This window comes from Aureobasidium pullulans (assembly GCF_000721785.1).
Source record: "Aureobasidium pullulans EXF-150 unplaced genomic scaffold scaffold_51, whole genome shotgun sequence".
NCBI classification, from domain to species: domain Eukaryota; kingdom Fungi; phylum Ascomycota; class Dothideomycetes; order Dothideales; family Saccotheciaceae; genus Aureobasidium; species Aureobasidium pullulans.
The window spans coordinates 14,315-31,612 of NW_021941071.1; the positions used below are offsets into that span (position 1 = coordinate 14,315).

Below are 17,298 nucleotides of genomic sequence, written 5' to 3' on the forward strand. Positions count from 1 at the left end.
TGGCAGTCCCATCAAGCAAGAGAAGAAAGCTCAGTCACTCACCGTCACCCGTCGAAGATGACGACGCCTCGATCGCATCCGGAAACCAGGTCGAAGACGTCGAGGAAGATGATGTGAGCCAGGACGACGACATGGAAGAGGCAGACGTCGGCGCAGATGATATGGATGAGGACGAGGACGAGAGCGAAGAGGAGGAAGAGGTACAAGAGAAGGTTGTAAAGGCCAAGGACAACAAGGCGCAAAAAACAAAGAGCAACAAGTCGCAAGCATCGTCACTCGAGGCAAGCAGCGCCGCCTACACCGGAGGCACCTTCAAGAGCAACATGTTCAAGCTACAGGTCGACCAGATGCTGCAGAACATTCGCCCAAGACAGGGAAAGAGAGAGGCTACAGCTGCCGAGGCTTTGCACAAGCTCAAGAAGCAGATGGATGCGATCCCCAACAGAGAGCCTCTTCCTCTGCTCGAAGCCGAACGCGACCTGATCAAGAAGTCAAAGGTCGCAATCCCCTTCCCTGAGCCTCGTCCTGCTCACGACGTCAAGTACAAGCTTGCGTACGAGAAGCCTCAGAACATCAATGTCGTCGGAAGTTTCCCTCTCAAGCTGTCTCTTCGCGACCGCCAGGCCCCGCTCTCGATTGATATGCTCGTCACCATGCCCAAGTCGCTATTCCAAGAGAAGGATTACCTGAACCACCGCTACTTCTACAAGCGTGCTTTCTACCTCGCCTGTATTGCTGCCGGTCTCAAGTCATCCCTCAAGGACTTTGTCTTCCAATTCGTCAATTTCCGCAACAACCCTCTGCACCCCGTCCTGCTGGTCCAGCCCAAGGAGTCGACTTCCGAGAACAACTGGCGCATCAACATCATCCCTGGCATTCCCGAGGGTACCTTCTCCAACAGCAAGCTTCTGCCTAGCAAGAACTGTGTTCGTCCCGCTCAATCTGGCGATGATGACCAGGCTCAGGACCTTCCTGCCACACCATTCTACAACGCATCCATCCAATCCGACAGCCACATCACCTCCTACCTGAAGTTGCTACATGGTTCTTCTGCTTCCTGTGAAGGATACACAGACGCCTGTATGCTTGGTCGTGTCTGGTTGAGACAGCGCGGTCTTGCTTCCGAGTCAAACAAGGGAGGATTTGGCAACTTTGAATTTGCGGCTACCATGGCCAACCTCCTCAGAACGGGCGCCGGCTCGGGCAAGCCTGTCTTGTCGAGCGGCTACAGCAGTTACCAGTTGTTCAAGGCTACTCTTCAATATCTTGCCGTGAAGGATCTCGCAAAGGAACCCGCTCTTCTTGATGCTGCTGGTCTATCCGTCACGTCTGAGAACGGTCAGCCTGTCCTCTACGATGGTCCTCGCGGCCAGAACCTTCTCTACAAGATGACTTCATGGTCATACCAGCACCTCCGCGCCGAAGCTCGCACCACTCTCAAGATGCTCGGCGACAACCTTTTCGACCAATTCGACGCTGCCTTTATCCTTCGCTCCGACAATGTTCTTACCAGATACGACATGGCTGTGCGCGTGCCCTGCTCAGCTCTGACCGCCACCGTCTCTGAGGATCGCCAGGTGCTTGAAAGATACGCCAAGATGTACAAAGTCTTCAGCCAGGGTCTGGGTGATCGTGCTACTCATGTCACAATCCACTCTCCCGAACAGGAATCATGGGGCCTCGGTTCTGCCAGACCCAATATGGAGCGTAAGGGTGATCTCCTGATCGCTGTCAACCTCGATTCTGCCAATGCCTCTCGTGCCGTTGATCACGGCCCTGCTGCCGAGCAGAAGAAGGAGGCTGCTGCTTTCCGTCAATTCTGGGGTGAGAAAGCAGAACTCCGCAGATTCAGAGATGGTAGCATTCTGGAGAGTTTGGTCTGGGCTGCCAACAGCGAAATGCCCATCCTTCAGCAAATCATCACATTCTTGCTTTACCGCCATTTCGGACAAGACGCAGCTGCGAGCGCCGTTTTTTCCGGCGATGAAAGCTGCCGATTGATCAAACAAAGCAACGGTCTTGCTGCTTTCCAACCTTTGATGGAAGCCTTCAAGACTCTGGAGAGTGATATTCGTGGTATGGACGACTTGCCACTCACCATTCGTTCCATCTTGGCTGCCGACTCTCAACTCCGCTACTCTTCCGTTGAGCCCCCACTTTCAAGCCAACGTCAAATGAAACGTCCTGCCGATGTCGTCCTCCAGTTCGAAGGATCTGGTAGATGGCCGGACGACCTCGTCGCCATCCAGCGCACCAAGATTGCCTTTTTGCTCAAGATCGGTGAGCTTTTCGAGTCATCATCGGAAGGTGTCACCAGCCGCATCGGCCTTGAAAATGAGGGCGAGGAGATTTTGAACCAAGCTTTCCTCGACGTCATCTATCCCACCGGCTTTTCATTCCGTATACGCATTCATCACGATAGAGAGCAGACTCTTGTTGAGCGAATTCTCAAGTCCCAATCTGCTGCACCCAGCGAGAAGGAGACCGCAGCAATCGCTCTTGCTACTTACAAGCGCGTCTTCATCAAGTCACCAGCACACACTCAAGCTCTGCAAAAGCTGTGTACGAGGTACCCAGTGCTCTCACCCACCGTCCGTCTTCTGAAGAAGTGGTTTTCAGAGCACCTGCTCAGCAATCACTTCTCGGAAGAGGTCATTGAATTGTTCGCTATCAACACATTCACTCGCCCTTGGCCATACAACACACCATCATCACCTCAAGCCGCCTTCTTACGTACTCTCACCTTCCTCTCACGCTTTGATTGGCGTGCCGACCCATTGATCGTAGATCTCGGTGGTGACCTCAATACAGATAACGTGGCAGCAGCGACGACACGCTTTGAGGCCTGGCGCAAATTGGACCCGGCACTAAACCGTGTTGTGCTCTTTGTCGCCAGCAGCAACGATGTCGAGGGTACTACTTGGACCGACGGTACACCCGCAAAGGTCGTATGCGGCCGCACGACTGCTCTTGCCAAGGCTGCCACCGCAGAGGTCGAGGCCAAGTCATTAGCACTTGACGTCGAGACCCTCTTCGTCTCACCCCTCGCCGACTACGACTTTGTCATCCATCTTAACCCTGCCTACACTTCGAACAAGTCAAAGGTTGCAAGTGGGAAGTACAAGAATCTTGCCATTGCCGAGGAGACAGATGCCGAGTTAGTCGACTACACACCCACAGATGCATACTTCCACGAGCTGCAGACTGTGTATGGTCAGTCATTAGCACTGTTCTACGGTGGCGCTGGCAGCACTACTATTGCTGGTCTTTGGAGTCCTGTTACCGCTGCCAGAGCTTGGAAGGTCAACTTGTCGTACTCTACTGTGCCGGTGAAGAAGGGCGAGGAGGTTATTGCTGAGTTGAACAAGAGTGCTGTTTTGGCTGAGATGGCCAGATTGGGTGGTGAGTTGGTCAAGAAGGTCGAAGCCAACAGGTGATTGATGTGTTTAATTTCTGCCCTCTTGCATATAACTTTTCTATACTTCTTCATATCCAAGTGATTCATGGTTTTCTTTCTATCATTTATTTTCGCAAGTTCTTCGTGTCTGCATTGCCTTCTTTCCACTTCCCCGGGGAACGGTCTGTCGAGCTGATGCCGAGTTTCCCGCCGGAAAACCTTAAAATCCGCGCCCTACATCTGACCACCTTCGCAAGAGTATATAACAGAGCCTCGAATCATTTCCCCAGGAATGGCAAAATCCTTCGAGCTAAGACCTACTCGCTCTTTACCATGACCACAACGACCTTGAGCTCCGTGGAGCTCCGACATTTCGACAATGCAGCATCTCCGCAAACCCACCACCGCGACCGCGAATTGGTCGCCGGAGAGACCGAACATCACCATGCACCACCCCAGCACCTCCCACCCGTCGATGGCGGTCTCGAAGCCTGGCGCGTCTTACTCGCCGCCTTCATGTTCGAAGCCATTCTCTGGGGGTTTCCGCTATCTTTCGGTATCTTCCAGGAATACTATTCGACTTTGCCGCAGTTTGAGGGTAATCCTTTCATCACTTATGTTGGCAGTATAGCTACAGGTATCGCTTATCTGGGTGCTCCGTTGATGGCGCCGCTGGTCAAAAAGTTTCCGATGTATCAGAGGCATATGGTTGTTGTGGGTTGGGTGACATGTTTGGGCGCTTTGGTCGCTGGATCCTTTGCCGATACCATGGGTAGTTTGGTTGCCACCCAGGGCATCATGTACGGCAGTGAGTCCTATTTGATGTGTTGCTGCGCGAGACCTGGAGTTAACATGCGATAACTGGCTACCTCATCATCTTCTATCCGGTTGTAAGCATGGTTAACGAATGGTGGGTAGCTCGTCGCGGCCTTGCTTGGGGTATTCTACTCGGCTCCTCCGGTGCATCTGGAGTCGCATATCCGTTCATCAATGAAGCATTACTGCACAAGTACGGTTACAAGACCACCCTCCGAGCTATGGCTGTGGCTTCGATCATCATGACCGGCCCACTACTTCCTTCTATGAAAAGACGCCTTCCTGCTTCCCACACCAACGCTCTCGCCAGAACGGACTGGAGCTTTCTAAAGAAGCCAATCTTTTGGTTGTATATCTTGTCGACAATGTCCCAAAGTTTGGGCTTCTATCTACCATCTCTGTATTTGCCATCTTATGCCGCTACTGTGGGGCTAAGCTCGAGAATGGGAGCCACACTGATTGCACTCATGAATGTGTCCTCGGTCCTTGGCCAGTTCACCTATGGCTACCTTTCCGACGGTCGCTTCCCGCTCAATGCTCTTCTTCTTTCCACAATGCTGGTGTCGACGATTGTCGCGTTGACTCTTTGGGGATTGGCAAAGTCGCTCGCTGCACTGGTCGTCTTCGCTATAATCTATGGCTTTTTCGCCTACGCTTATCTCGCCATGAGAGTGCGCATGGGTACAGCTGTTGCGACTGAACAAAGCGATTCGATGACCATGTTCTGTCTGTTTTCCTTCGCTCAAGGTATTGGTAATGTGCTTGCTGGACCCATCAGTAGTGCGCTGCTGATCTCGGACACCAACAACCATGATTACGGATACACCAGATACAAAGCCTTGGTCATCTTTACTGGAGCCGCAATGTCGGCGAGTGCAGTCTTTATCGCATTATCATACCTCGCACCTTCGAAGCGGAACACTAGATGATCATTGGAATTCCCTCCCTCAATCTCTGCCATTACTCGAGCTAGACATTATTACGTTTACATGATTCCATCACCATTACCTCTAGAAGATTTTACAGCAACATCATAGCTCCGGCGACAACAGCGAGCAATCCCTCACTAACAGCAACAGCATTGGCACCGCCCGTTTGCCCAGTCGAAGTCGAAGCAGCAGAGGCAGCCGAACCGCTAGAACTTCCACTCGATCTCGCCGAAGTCATCGAGCCCGAACTCGATCTAGCACTGCTGGATGCACCAGAAGTTCTAGCAGCGGAAGTGGTCGCAGCACTAGCAGCCAGACTGCCACTGGATGCAGAAGCAGCAGAGGCGGTAGCTGTAGCTTGAGCAGCGCTTCCAGTGATGGCGCCAGGTCCCTGGTTACCGCTGGCTGTATAGTACAAGCTCACAGCACTCTGGCTAGGGAACTGATCGCTCGTGGTCGTAGCAGCACCGGTGGCAGTCTGCGGCGAGCTATCACTCAATGCGGAGAAATAGTCCGCGAACACTGCGGTAGGGGTGCCAGTGCAGAATTGCTGTGATGCGGAGGACAAGATGTTGTCGAAAGCTTCGGCGACGGCTTCACTGCGGGTTCCGTGGACGTATTGACAGTTGAGGCAGCCGCGCCAGTTGGGGAAGTAACCGCCGTTGCACATGCATTGTTGATGGGCTTCGTAGGCGAGGGTGGAAGTGCCGTTGGGAAGGCAGGCGGATTCGATGTTGAGGATTGCCTGACAGGGGGGGACTGGCGAGGTGGTGTTTGGGAAACAGACTTCTTGGATGTATTCTTCCGTGTTGTCGGTTTGGCGGGCAGCAAGGAGGGGGTGCTCGGATGCGGCGACCACAGTGGCCAGAGTGGCAATAGCGATGTTGTATCTCATTTCGACTTGATTGAGTGTTCAATGACAGAAGTGGAATAGAAAATCGCAAAGTATGGTAGAAAATGCAAGACCAATGGCATGGGCCTCACCTCCAATTTATCCTCCACCTCACTTCTGCTTCCTCCACGGCACCAATCTCCCGAGACAACAAGTCCCAACTCTCCGAATCCTACGAAAACCCAAACGATGTTCGCGCCCGACCAATAAAATCGTATACCACAATATACAGATGCTTAAAGAGGACAAGCATGTGGGGTGCCTGAGATTGGCATGCGCCGTTGACAAGAACCATGGCGTTCCTGCATACAGCAAGCCACCGTCCCGAAAAGGAAGGACAGGAAATGAAGACGGTGAGTATAGCCGCGGCGGACGTCAAGTCCCTGATCACCTCTTGCACATCAACGCGAAAATGACGGACTTTGTTTCTGATGACCATCTCCAACCTTGATGGCCTTTTGAAAATCGATTCTGAAAACGAGAGATGTCAAGAAAGATCCTGGAGAAAAGTTGTTCGGAAACGTTCTGGATTTCGCGCAATTGGTTTTGCGGCTGCGCTATCAAGCGAAGAGGCGCCGATAGGAGTCAGTGGCTCCTGTCTCGTGGGCAATTTCCAATTTACGTGCGTATCGCTATATTGTGCTTTGTGCGGCGCGGAAGACAGAGTCGAGATGTGATCGATACCGGCGACGCGACGAATATGGCTGACTAGTACTTCGGGTGTGTGACCGAATTTGCGACCAAGTCTTTTCGCCAGACATCTGACCCTGACAGAAACATCGCATATCTTTTGAAGCTGTAGTCAACCGCATCATAGTGAAGTAGTGCGTTTTCTGTCATCGTAGATCTCACTTACTACTACATGAGAATGCGATGTCGTGTATCTGGCCTTTAGGAGGTTGTCGTGCTGATTGCAAAGATGATCAGTCTTGCCCTCGAGAGTGCGAGAAAAACGATTCCCATCAGCGTGGAACACCTACTCGAGCGCTAGAGTCAGATTCCGCAGCCCTTAGCATAACCATAGTCAAAGGTACTTAGCGGTGTTTATACTTGACGACCCAAGTAGGAAAGGTCCTTCGAGGCTGGTAAATACGCCCACTGCGGGGACGCACCTGCCCCGCCGAAGTTGTTTGCTTGAAATCCCTGCTGCCTATGCTCTTTCAAAGAGCACCCGACGTTGACATCGATGAGTCTGACGAGAACGCAGATCATTCGTCTGACAGGTAGTTTGAGGGAAGAATAGTCCGAGGGAATCTATGATTCTGATGTGAACAACGCTGCAGACGAAGCGGAGGTGTACCACTGAAACATTGGGTATGCGACAGAGGAGGTTCAAGTTTGCCTCCAGGAAGAAGCCGTCAAGGTAAATTCACAAGCTGGAAAATCGACACCACTCGGACCATCGACTGGAAGATGAAACCTTCATCCTCAGAAATACTGGGCTGGTGAAGTCGGTTGTCAGGGACTAAAGATCAACGATGAAAAACATGCTGAAATGGACAATCACGGTGACCACACATATCCTGCAGATTGTGCTCCTGGACACTGTCCTCCCGAACTTGGTCAGACTTGTGGGCAACCTGATCTCGGACGTGGTGGTGACTTTCTGACAAGCAGATTAGCTCGATCCCAGCCCGCGGCGAAAGCTTCACTCACAATCATCAGCATACGTCTTGGGGACGGGGACGATTTTGGAAGATCCTTCATAATGCGCGTCGTATTTCTCGGTGATGGAAAGCTTCGTGCCAAAATTGCTGCCTACCGGATCAACGTATACACTGCCTGAGAAAAGGAGATTGAATTCGTCGGCATCTGGAACGATTTGGGGGAAACGCAAGCAAGAGCGTATGGAAGTGCAGCGGAGAGATAAGAAGACTGATTTCCAATAGCAAAGGCAAAGAACACCCATGGACTGGAGCGCTGGAACGATCTCTGGGAGCCGGATATGATGTCTGGAAAGGTTCAACTGCAGCCTGTTCTTCTGGACTCTGGACATGTTTTTGCTCGAGATTTCATGTCACACAACTAAATCTGCCTTAATCTGATGATGCGGCGCAGAGATAGGTCGACAACGGGCCAGAAAGCATGGAAGGTGTACCGTCGAACAAAGAATTTTGATTGGAAAGATCCATGAAGTGCCATCAGCACCCAGCCGCACTGGAACGAGGAGGGTTACATTCAACATCGACCAATCTCGATCATTTCGTGCTGGTCTGGCCCCGCCTCACCTGTGATCATGTCGAGTTTTATCGCATATCAAATGATGTTTCGCCAAAGCAGCCAAGTCATCCAGATCCCCCTGCTAAACTTGTCGAATTTCCAGGCAACCAAAAATTACAAGACACAACAAGCACTGAATGCCAAGCACAGACCACGATGTGACAATTCTGCACCTATATGTCGTTATTCGCCAACCAGATGTTGACAGTCCTACTTTATCCTACCTGCCATATTCGGTTAGCACAAAATCATTTTGGGCGTCCATATCGACCGTGCTTTCCGAGCGCTTAAACACCCGACGTTAAATTGCGCCATATCGTACCTACAAGCATCGCCAAAATGTCTTCTGTCTCCACTGTAAACTCTAGAATGTCGATCATGGTTTGCCGGTTTTGCCCTGCTCGGATCCTACCCTTCAGTACCCCTATCGTAAGGGACAATACTTCGCTTGTTTTGTCACACCATGCTCTACGTTATCCTGAGGCTTGATGGCGGGAGCATCCACAGTCAAGACACGAGATGGAATATGATGAGATGAACTTATAAGCACGAGGTTCTGCCACATCGTTTGCCCTCTTCCTGAGCACTATTTTTTTGACATTCTCAATCAGTCATCATGTCTCACGCCATGGAGGTTCCAAATGGCCTCACTCCTGTCGAGCCTTTTACTGGGAATGCCGAATCGATAACCACTGGCGACCTCGTCTCCGACTACGCAACCATCCCCGCATACACTACAGGAGCGGAGAAGAAAGCTGCATTGGACACCGAGATCACCGCTGTTACTACCCCGGACAATGCTAGTGATGATTTCGAGAAGACTGACAACCCAGACCACATTATCATTACTGGTGCCGATGCGGCCGCCCACCTGCTGCCACTCCGCGATGATGGTGACGCATCCGTGACCTTTCGTGGTATCTTCCTGGCTTCGTGTCTCTCTGCATTCCAAGCTGTCATGAACCAGATTTATACGGTCAGTCAAGTGATGATGATGGAATATGACCAGATCAGACGCTTATCTCCTTATCCAGTTCAAACCCACTTCGATCACTATTCAAGGCACCTTCATCGTGCTCATTGCTTACTTTGTCGGCAATGCTTGGGCCAAATTTCTTCCCCGTGGTGACCGTCATCTTACTAGATGGAGAGCAAATAACGGAGACAACAAGCCGCCCTTCTGGATCTCTTTTTTGGTGTTTATCAACCCCGGACCCTGGGGGCTCAAAGAACATGCCATCTGCTCAATTACTGCAACCTCGGCTTCCAATGCGGCTGCTGTCTCTCTGGTATTTGCTGCCCAGGAACTCTTCTATGATCTTCCTATCAGCCCGGCAACTGTAATTCTGACCATGATCTCAATCGGCCTCTTTGGCTACGGCCTATGTGGCTTGCTGCGACCCATTGCTGTGTGGCATGTCGAAGCCGTATACTGGAGCACACTTCCTACAGTCAAGACGCTCCAAGGTTTGCACTGGCAGGAAGTGAAGAACTCAAAGCCACTGCGATTCTTCTGGTACACCTTCGTGGGCATGTTCTTCTACGAGTTCTTCCCTGCATACATCTTTCCATGGCTAAATTCTGTATCGATCCCTTGCTTAGCTTCGATGAAGGCTACAGGAGAGAAGGCTGCTGTCTTGACAAATCTCTTTGGTGGAGCTACCAACAATGAGGGCTTGGGTCTTTTCACTGTGTCGTTTGACTGGCAATACGTAAGGCACCGTTATTCTCTGAAAAATTACAAGCTGACCCTATAATCTACAGATCACTTCTTTCAATACTTCTCTTCCCCTCATCCTGCAAGGTCATGTTGCGATTGGCGTGTTTGTCTGCATGATCGTCATGTTGATCATCTACTACACAGACACATGGGAGTCCAAGTCGCAGCCTTTCATGTCCACGCAGCTTAGATCCCAAGACGGAAAGAAGTATCCAATCTCTAAGGTCTTTGTAGGCGGAGTTCTGGACGAAGAGGCCCTGCAGAAGTATGGCATACCTCGCCTGACCGGAACCTTTGCTTATGCCATGTTCATGGCCAATGCTGCTGTAAGTTATAACCCAAGGACTCATTCAGTGCTTGACTGATCGTCATGTTAGATCGGTGCTCTCATTGCCCATACCATCTTGTTCTGGGGCGGCGACATCAAGAAAACATACAAGAGCGCCAGAGAAGGGAGATACGACGACCGTCACCACCAACACATGGCAAAGAACTACAAGGAAGTCCCTTGGTGGTGGTATATGGCCGTGCTTGTCTTCAGCTTCGTTCTCGGCTTGATCGTCGTGATCAAAGAGAACATCACTATGCCGGTCTGGGCTTACGTCGTTGCTTTGATCTCCGGAATCATCGTTGCTCCATTCGTAAGTTTCCCACCTCGGCACTAGAGTATTGTTTGTCTGACCCAGTGTGTTCTCAGAGTGCCTTGATCTACTCTCGCTTCGGCAATGGTATCGCCACCAATAACCTATCCAAGATGATCGCTGGTTTGGCGCTTCCTGGCCGCCCCGTTGGTAATATGTACTTTGCCGCCTGGTCCCACAACGTCATCACCAATACCGTTAACCTTTGCAATGACCTGAAGATGGGCGAGTACCTTAAGATCCCTCCCCGCGTCATGTTCGTCACCCAGATCTATGGCACAATCTTGGGTGGCTTCCTCAACTACGCTGTTATGATTTCTATCGTCAGTGGCAACGCCGAGCTTCTCACTAACGGCAATGGTAATGCTTCGTGGAGTGGAGCTACTATTCAGTCATACAACACCAACGCCAGCTCATGGGCTCTCGCCAAGTACTTGTACAAGACCGGTACCACTTACTCGGCTGTTCCCATCGGTGTTGCCGTCGGCGCCGGTTTAGTAGTTGTCCACCGCATCTTCGTTCAGGTATGCTACATTGTTGACCTGTGTCCATTCCGTCTACTGACCTGAATCACAGTTCGTCCCCAAGATCCGCAAATTCTCCACCTACGACATCAACATGCCTCAATTCATCGCCTATGCTGGTTATATCCCTTACAACCAGTCCCAGACTTGCGTCATCTTCAGTCAACTTATCGCTGGCTTCTTCACGCAATTCTACCTTCGCAACTACCGCCCTCGTATTTTCAAGGACTACTCTTACTTGCTGACTGGTGCTATGGATGGTGCTAGTTTGTTGGCGCTGTTCATCTTGTCATTTGCCGTGTTTGGCGCTGCTGGAAGTTCGAAGCCCTTCCCGAGTTGGTGGGGGAATAACAGCAATGGCAACTATGACCTCTGCCCTGTGCCGGAATGATTGAGTGATGTTCAGAAGAGCGAGGAGATGCAGCTTCTCTATTATCTGGGGGCTTGGGTAGTTCAAAGATGTAATGTCCAAATAGAGTTGTTGTATTTGTGGATTTACCATGCTGACGGATGTCTCACTGCTGAAATCGAAACCCATCTCATCGGAGAAGCGCTGCTGTGAGTCGGATTGGGTTCTTGCCCTCTGTTCATGCAGGGCCTAGATGTAAAGCAAGCGCTCTAGCCCCCGTCTGAGACGCTTGGAGATACGAGTAACATGATGCGCCACAAGGTTCATTGAGGGGTAGGATATTCAAAGTGATGTTCGAGGCTCACAAGAGCGAAGTATATACAGATCAACTTTCAGCGAAACTCTATAGAGTAGCCACCGTTCTTTAACTTCAGAGTCTGCCCCAACTGGTCTGCCATCACCTCCTGATCACTTCGGAGCACCTTGACCGAAGACCCGAAGTTCTCTGGAATGGCAATCGAGGCCTCAGTCCCAACAGGCACAGTGAGATTCAGCACCACTTTTTCAGCAGTCTGACTGAACTTCACCGCAATGCGACCATAAGGACAGTCCACAAATCCCTCCACATCCTTAAACTCAGAATCATGAGGCGGTCTGACCACAAATGTTCTATACGCGTCTCCCACAGGTCTGATCCCCAACACCCCAGCATAAAACCACTCATGAATAGTGCAGAACAAATCATGGCTTTTCGATCTACATTCGTCTTGCCAAAACTCGAGGAATGTGGTCTCACCCTTGCGAAGGAAACGCATGTAACTGGGGTGTTCTTCTTGTCTCGCCATTGCGAGCACGATATCGGGGCGTTGGAGGTCAATGAGGGTTTCGAAGATGCATTTGAGACCGAGTTCGCCGGAGCGAATGCGGTTGTCTGAGACGGAGGCGAGGAAAGCTTGTTGGACTGAGGGGATGTGCTCTGCAGGGACCATGTTGAACTGCAATGCGTAAGCTTGAGCTACAGCTTGACAGTCGCGCTGACCAATGTTGTCGCGGGAGGTGTAGTAGGTGTATGGGAGAGATTCGTCGTCGGTGATGAGGAGTTCTTTGTTGTAGACATCGTAGACACGAGCGGCCCAGGTCTTATATTTTTCTGCTTCCTCAGTGCGGCCGAGGTGGCGTGCCATCATCTCGGTGTTTTGGAGGCATTTGTAGTAGTATGCTGTTTCGATGTTGGCTTGAAGGTTGCCCCATGCGATATCGCGTCCCCAATCACCGAGACCGTGCTCGATTAAACCTCCGAGGCGCTCTTTTGATTTCATATAGTCCATGTAGCGAACAGCGGCAGGGTAGACTTGAGGTATCACCCAAGTTGAACCATAGTACTTAACTAGCAGCTCAGGCAAGAGACAAAGTGCCCCACCCCAGCTGATAGTGTCGTGCAGAGGTCCACACATATACCTAATCTCCGGCGCCATCGTCGGAACAAGACCACTCGGCTCTTGAGCATCGATCATGTCGTATATGATCTTGGTGTACAGAGCTTCCATACCGAAGACATATTGCGACGCAGGAGCTAGCAAGTGAGTCACTTCGAGCCAACCAAACTTCTCGATCTGGGGACAGTCCGTGTGGTAGCTGAAGATGTTTGACGACAGCGACCAATGCGAGGCCTTGATAAGTGCATTGACGTCTTCTTTGTCTGTCTTCATGGAGCCAACACGGGTAGAAGCAGACGAGATGTGCCTGCCGTGGATTGATCTGACCACAGGCAGTCCCAGTCCTTCCTCCGTCGATACACCTTCGATCTGGATGTAACGAGCAGCAGTGAATGAGAAGTCGGGTCGCCAATTCTCTGGAGCCCCGGTCCCGGCCAAGTAGATCTTGCAGTAGACTTTTGTTTCAAAGTCCTTGAACAATGGATCAGGCATCAACACCGTGCCATCCTCGTTCGCTGTTTCTGAATATCGTACTATGATCTCAGATCCGGCTGGGCCTTCTACAGCGAGATGAAGCATGATGGAGGCGTTCTGTCCAAGGTCGAAGCAGACGACACCAGGACGTGGAGTAGTCGTGGAAACGGGTTCGAGCTTGTCGTGCAAAACGACAGGCGGTTGACTTTGATAGCGAAGAAGTCCACGAGGTCCTGTAAGAGGCTTCGCGGATACCCACTCGGCTTCGTTGAAACTAGGAGATGTCCAGCCAGAAGGGTATAGCCGCATATCGTGTGTCTCGGATGCATAAATATTTGCGAGAGTTGTCGCGCTCTTTCGTACCTTCCAAGAGGGATCGGTATGCATGATGTCGTGTGTGCCGTCTTCGTAGAACAGGTGAAGCTCAGCGAAGAAGCATAGCTCGTTTCCGTAACGAACGTAGGTATTGTCTTCGTACATTGGCCAGAAGAAGCGATCTTCCTCAGTACCACTACCAGCGTAGAAGCCGTTGCCCAAGTGTGCCGCGAGGACGTTGTCTCCAGCGTCAATGTGTGCTGTCAGGTCATACCCGACGTACTGCACAGTGCGATGGTAGTTGGACCCTGTAAGGTTTAGCATAAAATTCTGTTTTGTGATGCGACATCACTTACACCCAGGATCGATGACATGGTCAGAAGCAGGCTGCCCGTTGACATGAAGATCAAAATGTCCGAGGCCAGACGCAAGTGCGATGGCTTTGCAGGGCTTACGAGCCAGGTTGAAGCCTTTGCGAAGATACAATGGCTTATCACCACCGTCTCCGATCCATACAGCTTTCCACTTATTCTCAATGTCTTCGAACCACGTGCGAAAGATCAGACTCGAATGTGGCATATACTTTTGATTCATGGAATAGGGCGGCAGTAGCTGCGACCGAGGATATGCAGTAAAGAAGGTCTGCACATCGGATTGAGTCGCGACGTCATGCTCATCCCATACAGTCACTCTCCAATAATAACTGCATGTGGACCGAAAGCCATCGTCCGGCTTACACAAGATGTTCCTTTGCTCGTCGCTCGCGACCTTGCCGGAATCGCAGGTAGCGTTGGGATTGATCGAGCCGTCGTCTGCGAGATCACGCTTGGAGGTCGAAACTACGACCCGATATGCGGTCTGTACAGCATACTCATCGCTCTCAAGAGTCCAAAAGACGCGAATTTGGTCAACGTCGAGACCGATGGTTTCGTGAAAACCGTGGATGCCGCAGCTCGCGACTTTCATGGCCGCGGTTGGTGGCCGAGAATGATTGCCGAAATGCGGGGGATCTGCCGTGAAGCGACAGCAAGGGAAAGAGCGAACCAGAAGGACCTTTCTTCCTGCTCTCCGCACGCCATGGCCGCATGTTAAGGAAAGTGCACAAGAAGGCACGGTCGGCAACCCCGGTTCGAAGATATGCCGACTACGGGCATGATTTCGCGCGAGATGCAGCGAACCGTTCGCGACTAACGAACCTCGCAAGAGATGCACCGACGCCATGTCCTCTTCTGGAGGTGCTTTTAGGGCTCCCCTCACTTCGCAGTATGAATACAAGACAGAACCCTACCTTGCGCTTTCAATCTCGGCCGAATCAAACAGAATTAACTTCTCATCCCTTGTTGTAGAGCGAGTCGTTGAACGTCTCATGATCAACGCCAGTAAGTTTGCACTCGGAACCTCTCACTGTACTCGCCACGATCTGCCGTTGTTCCCCATGGCACATACCCCGGGCTGGGGTGTGGAGAAGGGTGGACTAGACCATGCATGTGTATATAAGGACCTGTAGATCCTTCCCCAGGACTCAGAAAAAACAGCATCTTCGCGACCGACTCATCGATCAGTCATCATGGGCAAAGCAACTGTCATCTTGTCGAGTGCCTTCCTCGCCATCGGAGGTTTCCTTTTTGGTTATGATTCCGGTATCATCGGAGGAGTCATTTCCTTCCCCCAGTTCATCGAATACTTCAACGACCCAAACAGCACGGTCACTGGTGGCATTGTGTCCACATTCCAAGGCGGTGCTGTTCTTGGCACGATTATCAACATGGTCATCGCCGACCGTCTGGGCAGAAAGAGGACCATTGCTGCAGGCTCCATTGTCTCCTTGATCGGTTGTGTTCTCCAAGCCGCAGCTGTCAACATGGCCATGCTTATGGTTGGAAGGTGAGATACTTTGAGGCTAGTCCAGACAACACTGTTCTGACATCACGTTGCAGATTTGTCGCCGGAGCTGCTGTTGGCATGCTTACCTCTACTATCCCCATGTATGCTGCTGAGATTTCCGAGTCCAAGTACAGAGGCGCCCTCTCTGGTGCTCTCCAATGGTTCTTGTCTTGGGGTTTCTTCGCTGCTCAGTGGATTGGATATGGATGCCAGCACGTCAAGGGACCCTTTTCATGTAAGCAAGACTCAAACAAAGGCGCTTCCTCGCAAAATACTAACGCCGAGAACAGGGCGTTTCCCTCTTGCTTTCCAGTGCATTCCCGCCGTCATTCTGGTTTCTGGTATCTGGTTCCTGCAAGAGAGTCCTCGCTGGCTGTGCGAGAAAGACAGATGGGAAGAGGCCAGAGCTGTTCTGCAAAAGCTCCACCACGACGGAACTGCAGAGACTGATCAGCGTATCGAGCTCGAATTCCGTGAGATCAGGGATGTAATCGAAGCGGATCGCATCAACAACTCGACCTCTGTCAGCACAATCTTCACCAAGGCCAGCTGGCGCAAGCGTCTCCTTCTCGGATGTGGTGTCCAAGCCTTTGGACCTCTCAGTGGCATCAATGTCATCAACTACTACGGACCTGAGATTTACAAGATCCTTGGTATCGACAACTCCACCTCGCTAATGATTATCGGTATCAGTGGATCATTGTCCATTGTCTATTGTACCATTGGTCTATGGGCACTCGAGCGTTTCGGTCGTGTCAAGCCTCTTATTATCTCCGCTGCAGGTCTCGGAGCCGCTCTTGTTTGTAACGCCGCTATGTCTCAGCACCTGAATCCTAGTAACGGCAACATGCTTCGTGCTATGGTAGCCATGAACTTTGTCTTCTCTCTCTTCTACACTCCGTTGGGTATCATCTCGTGGGTCTACCCTGCCGAGATCTTCCCTGTTGAGGTTAGAGCCTTCGGAAATGCCACTACCACATTCACCAACTGGACACTCAACCTCATCTTCGCACAATTCACTCCTCAGGCACTCGACTCGATTGGCTTCCGCTACTTCTACGTCTTCTTTGTGTTCAACATCATTGCCATGCTTTGCTACATCTTCTTCTACCCTGGTAAGTTTGAATCTGCCTCTAGACCTGAGATGGTACTAACCAAGCGCTCGCAGAAACCAAGGGCAAGACTCTGGAGCAGATGGATGAGTTGTTCGGTGACCAGTTGGTACCCCATGCTCTTGAGGATCCCAAGGGCGCTGCTATCGCCATGGAGAAGAATGGCACTGAGACGCACGAGGAGGTTGTCAAGTACTAAGCTTTTCGTATTTGGTCCAATGATCTGATTGCATTGTCCTTTTGAGAACGATTTGTTGCAATCATATCAAGGTTCAGGATAAGATCTCCAATCGAGTCACCACAATACAAGCTCGCTTTCTACAACCCACTGAGGCTTACCTGCATCTTTCGGCAGAACCGCTTCTCTCATAGTAAAGTAAAGTATCGTTTGTCCAGAATGAGGTAGCCGCAAACCCTGGTCACCATGCCAAGCAAAGAGCGCATGTACCCGAGTAGACGCTCTTGTGGCAGATTTAGGCTTGCTTCGTTCATGCAAGTTGCACGCAGATTCTTGCTGACGGCCTTGTGTGCAGGGCTTCCATCTGTAAACGTCTGTCAGCCCCTGTATTCTCGTCTGATCTCTCTTCGT

The 17,298-nt window shown here is 51.2% G+C and overlaps 6 protein-coding genes across 6 annotated transcripts; 4 read left to right on the forward strand and 2 right to left on the reverse strand.

Annotated features, from left to right (window-relative positions):
- Positions 1-131: 131 nt before the first annotated feature.
- M438DRAFT_285678 (Nrap protein) lies at positions 132-3,437 on the forward strand (the record flags this gene model as incomplete). Its single annotated transcript, XM_029901549.1, has 1 exon — positions 132-3,437. One exon carries the CDS (start codon positions 132-134, stop codon positions 3,435-3,437), a length of 3,306 nt encoding a protein of 1,101 aa, XP_029754625.1.
- Positions 3,438-4,197: 760 nt separating this feature from the next.
- On the forward strand, positions 4,198-5,339 carry M438DRAFT_350414 (MFS general substrate transporter). Its single transcript, XM_029906624.1, has one exon. It carries the CDS (start codon positions 4,294-4,296, stop codon positions 5,140-5,142), a length of 849 nt encoding a protein of 282 aa, XP_029754626.1. The 5' UTR covers positions 4,198-4,293; the 3' UTR covers positions 5,143-5,339.
- On the reverse strand, positions 5,188-6,121 carry M438DRAFT_182244 (uncharacterized protein). The gene is made up of 2 exons (XM_029899195.1): positions 5,320-6,121; positions 5,188-5,256 (listed from the first exon to the last, which is right to left on the reverse strand). The coding sequence occupies exons 1-2, from the start codon at positions 6,035-6,037 to the stop codon at positions 5,234-5,236; spliced, it is 741 nt and encodes a 246-aa protein (XP_029754627.1). The 5' UTR covers positions 6,038-6,121; the 3' UTR covers positions 5,188-5,233.
- A 2,761-nt stretch (positions 6,122-8,882) lies between these two features.
- On the forward strand, positions 8,883-11,530 carry M438DRAFT_285692 (peptide transporter; the record flags this gene model as incomplete). Its single annotated transcript, XM_029901550.1, has 6 exons — positions 8,883-9,230; positions 9,289-9,966; positions 10,019-10,300; positions 10,352-10,615; positions 10,672-11,139; positions 11,192-11,530. 6 exons carry the CDS (start codon positions 8,883-8,885, stop codon positions 11,528-11,530), a joined length of 2,379 nt encoding a protein of 792 aa, XP_029754628.1.
- Positions 11,531-11,760: 230 nt separating this feature from the next.
- On the reverse strand, positions 11,761-14,679 carry M438DRAFT_370200 (uncharacterized protein; the record flags this gene model as incomplete). Its single annotated transcript, XM_029908162.1, has 2 exons — positions 11,761-14,021; positions 14,070-14,679. The coding sequence occupies 2 exons, from the start codon at positions 14,677-14,679 to the stop codon at positions 11,881-11,883; spliced, it is 2,751 nt and encodes a 916-aa protein (XP_029754629.1). The 3' UTR covers positions 11,761-11,880.
- Positions 14,680-14,805: 126 nt separating this feature from the next.
- On the forward strand, positions 14,806-16,908 carry M438DRAFT_401164 (general substrate transporter; the record flags this gene model as incomplete). The annotated part of the gene is made up of 4 exons (XM_029909516.1): positions 14,806-15,597; positions 15,651-15,832; positions 15,888-16,712; positions 16,766-16,908. The coding sequence occupies exons 1-4, from the start codon at positions 15,281-15,283 to the stop codon at positions 16,906-16,908; spliced, it is 1,467 nt and encodes a 488-aa protein (XP_029754630.1). The 5' UTR covers positions 14,806-15,280.
- Positions 16,909-17,298: the final 390 nt, after the last annotated feature.

What these genes read in the sequence shown, in the direction of transcription:
- M438DRAFT_182244 (XM_029899195.1), bottom strand. Translation starts at nt 6,037, where the DNA reads ATGAGATACAACATCGCTATTGCCACTCTGGCCACTGTGGTCGCCGCA. An exon ending in TGCCTCTGCTGCTTCGACTT is followed by an intron (nt 5,257 to 5,319) that starts CGACTGGGCAAA and finishes TCGCTGTTGTCG; the next exon opens with CCGGAGCTATGATGTTGCTG.
- M438DRAFT_350414 (XM_029906624.1), top strand. Translation starts at nt 4,294, where the DNA reads ATGGTTAACGAATGGTGGGTAGCTCGTCGCGGCCTTGCTTGGGGTATT.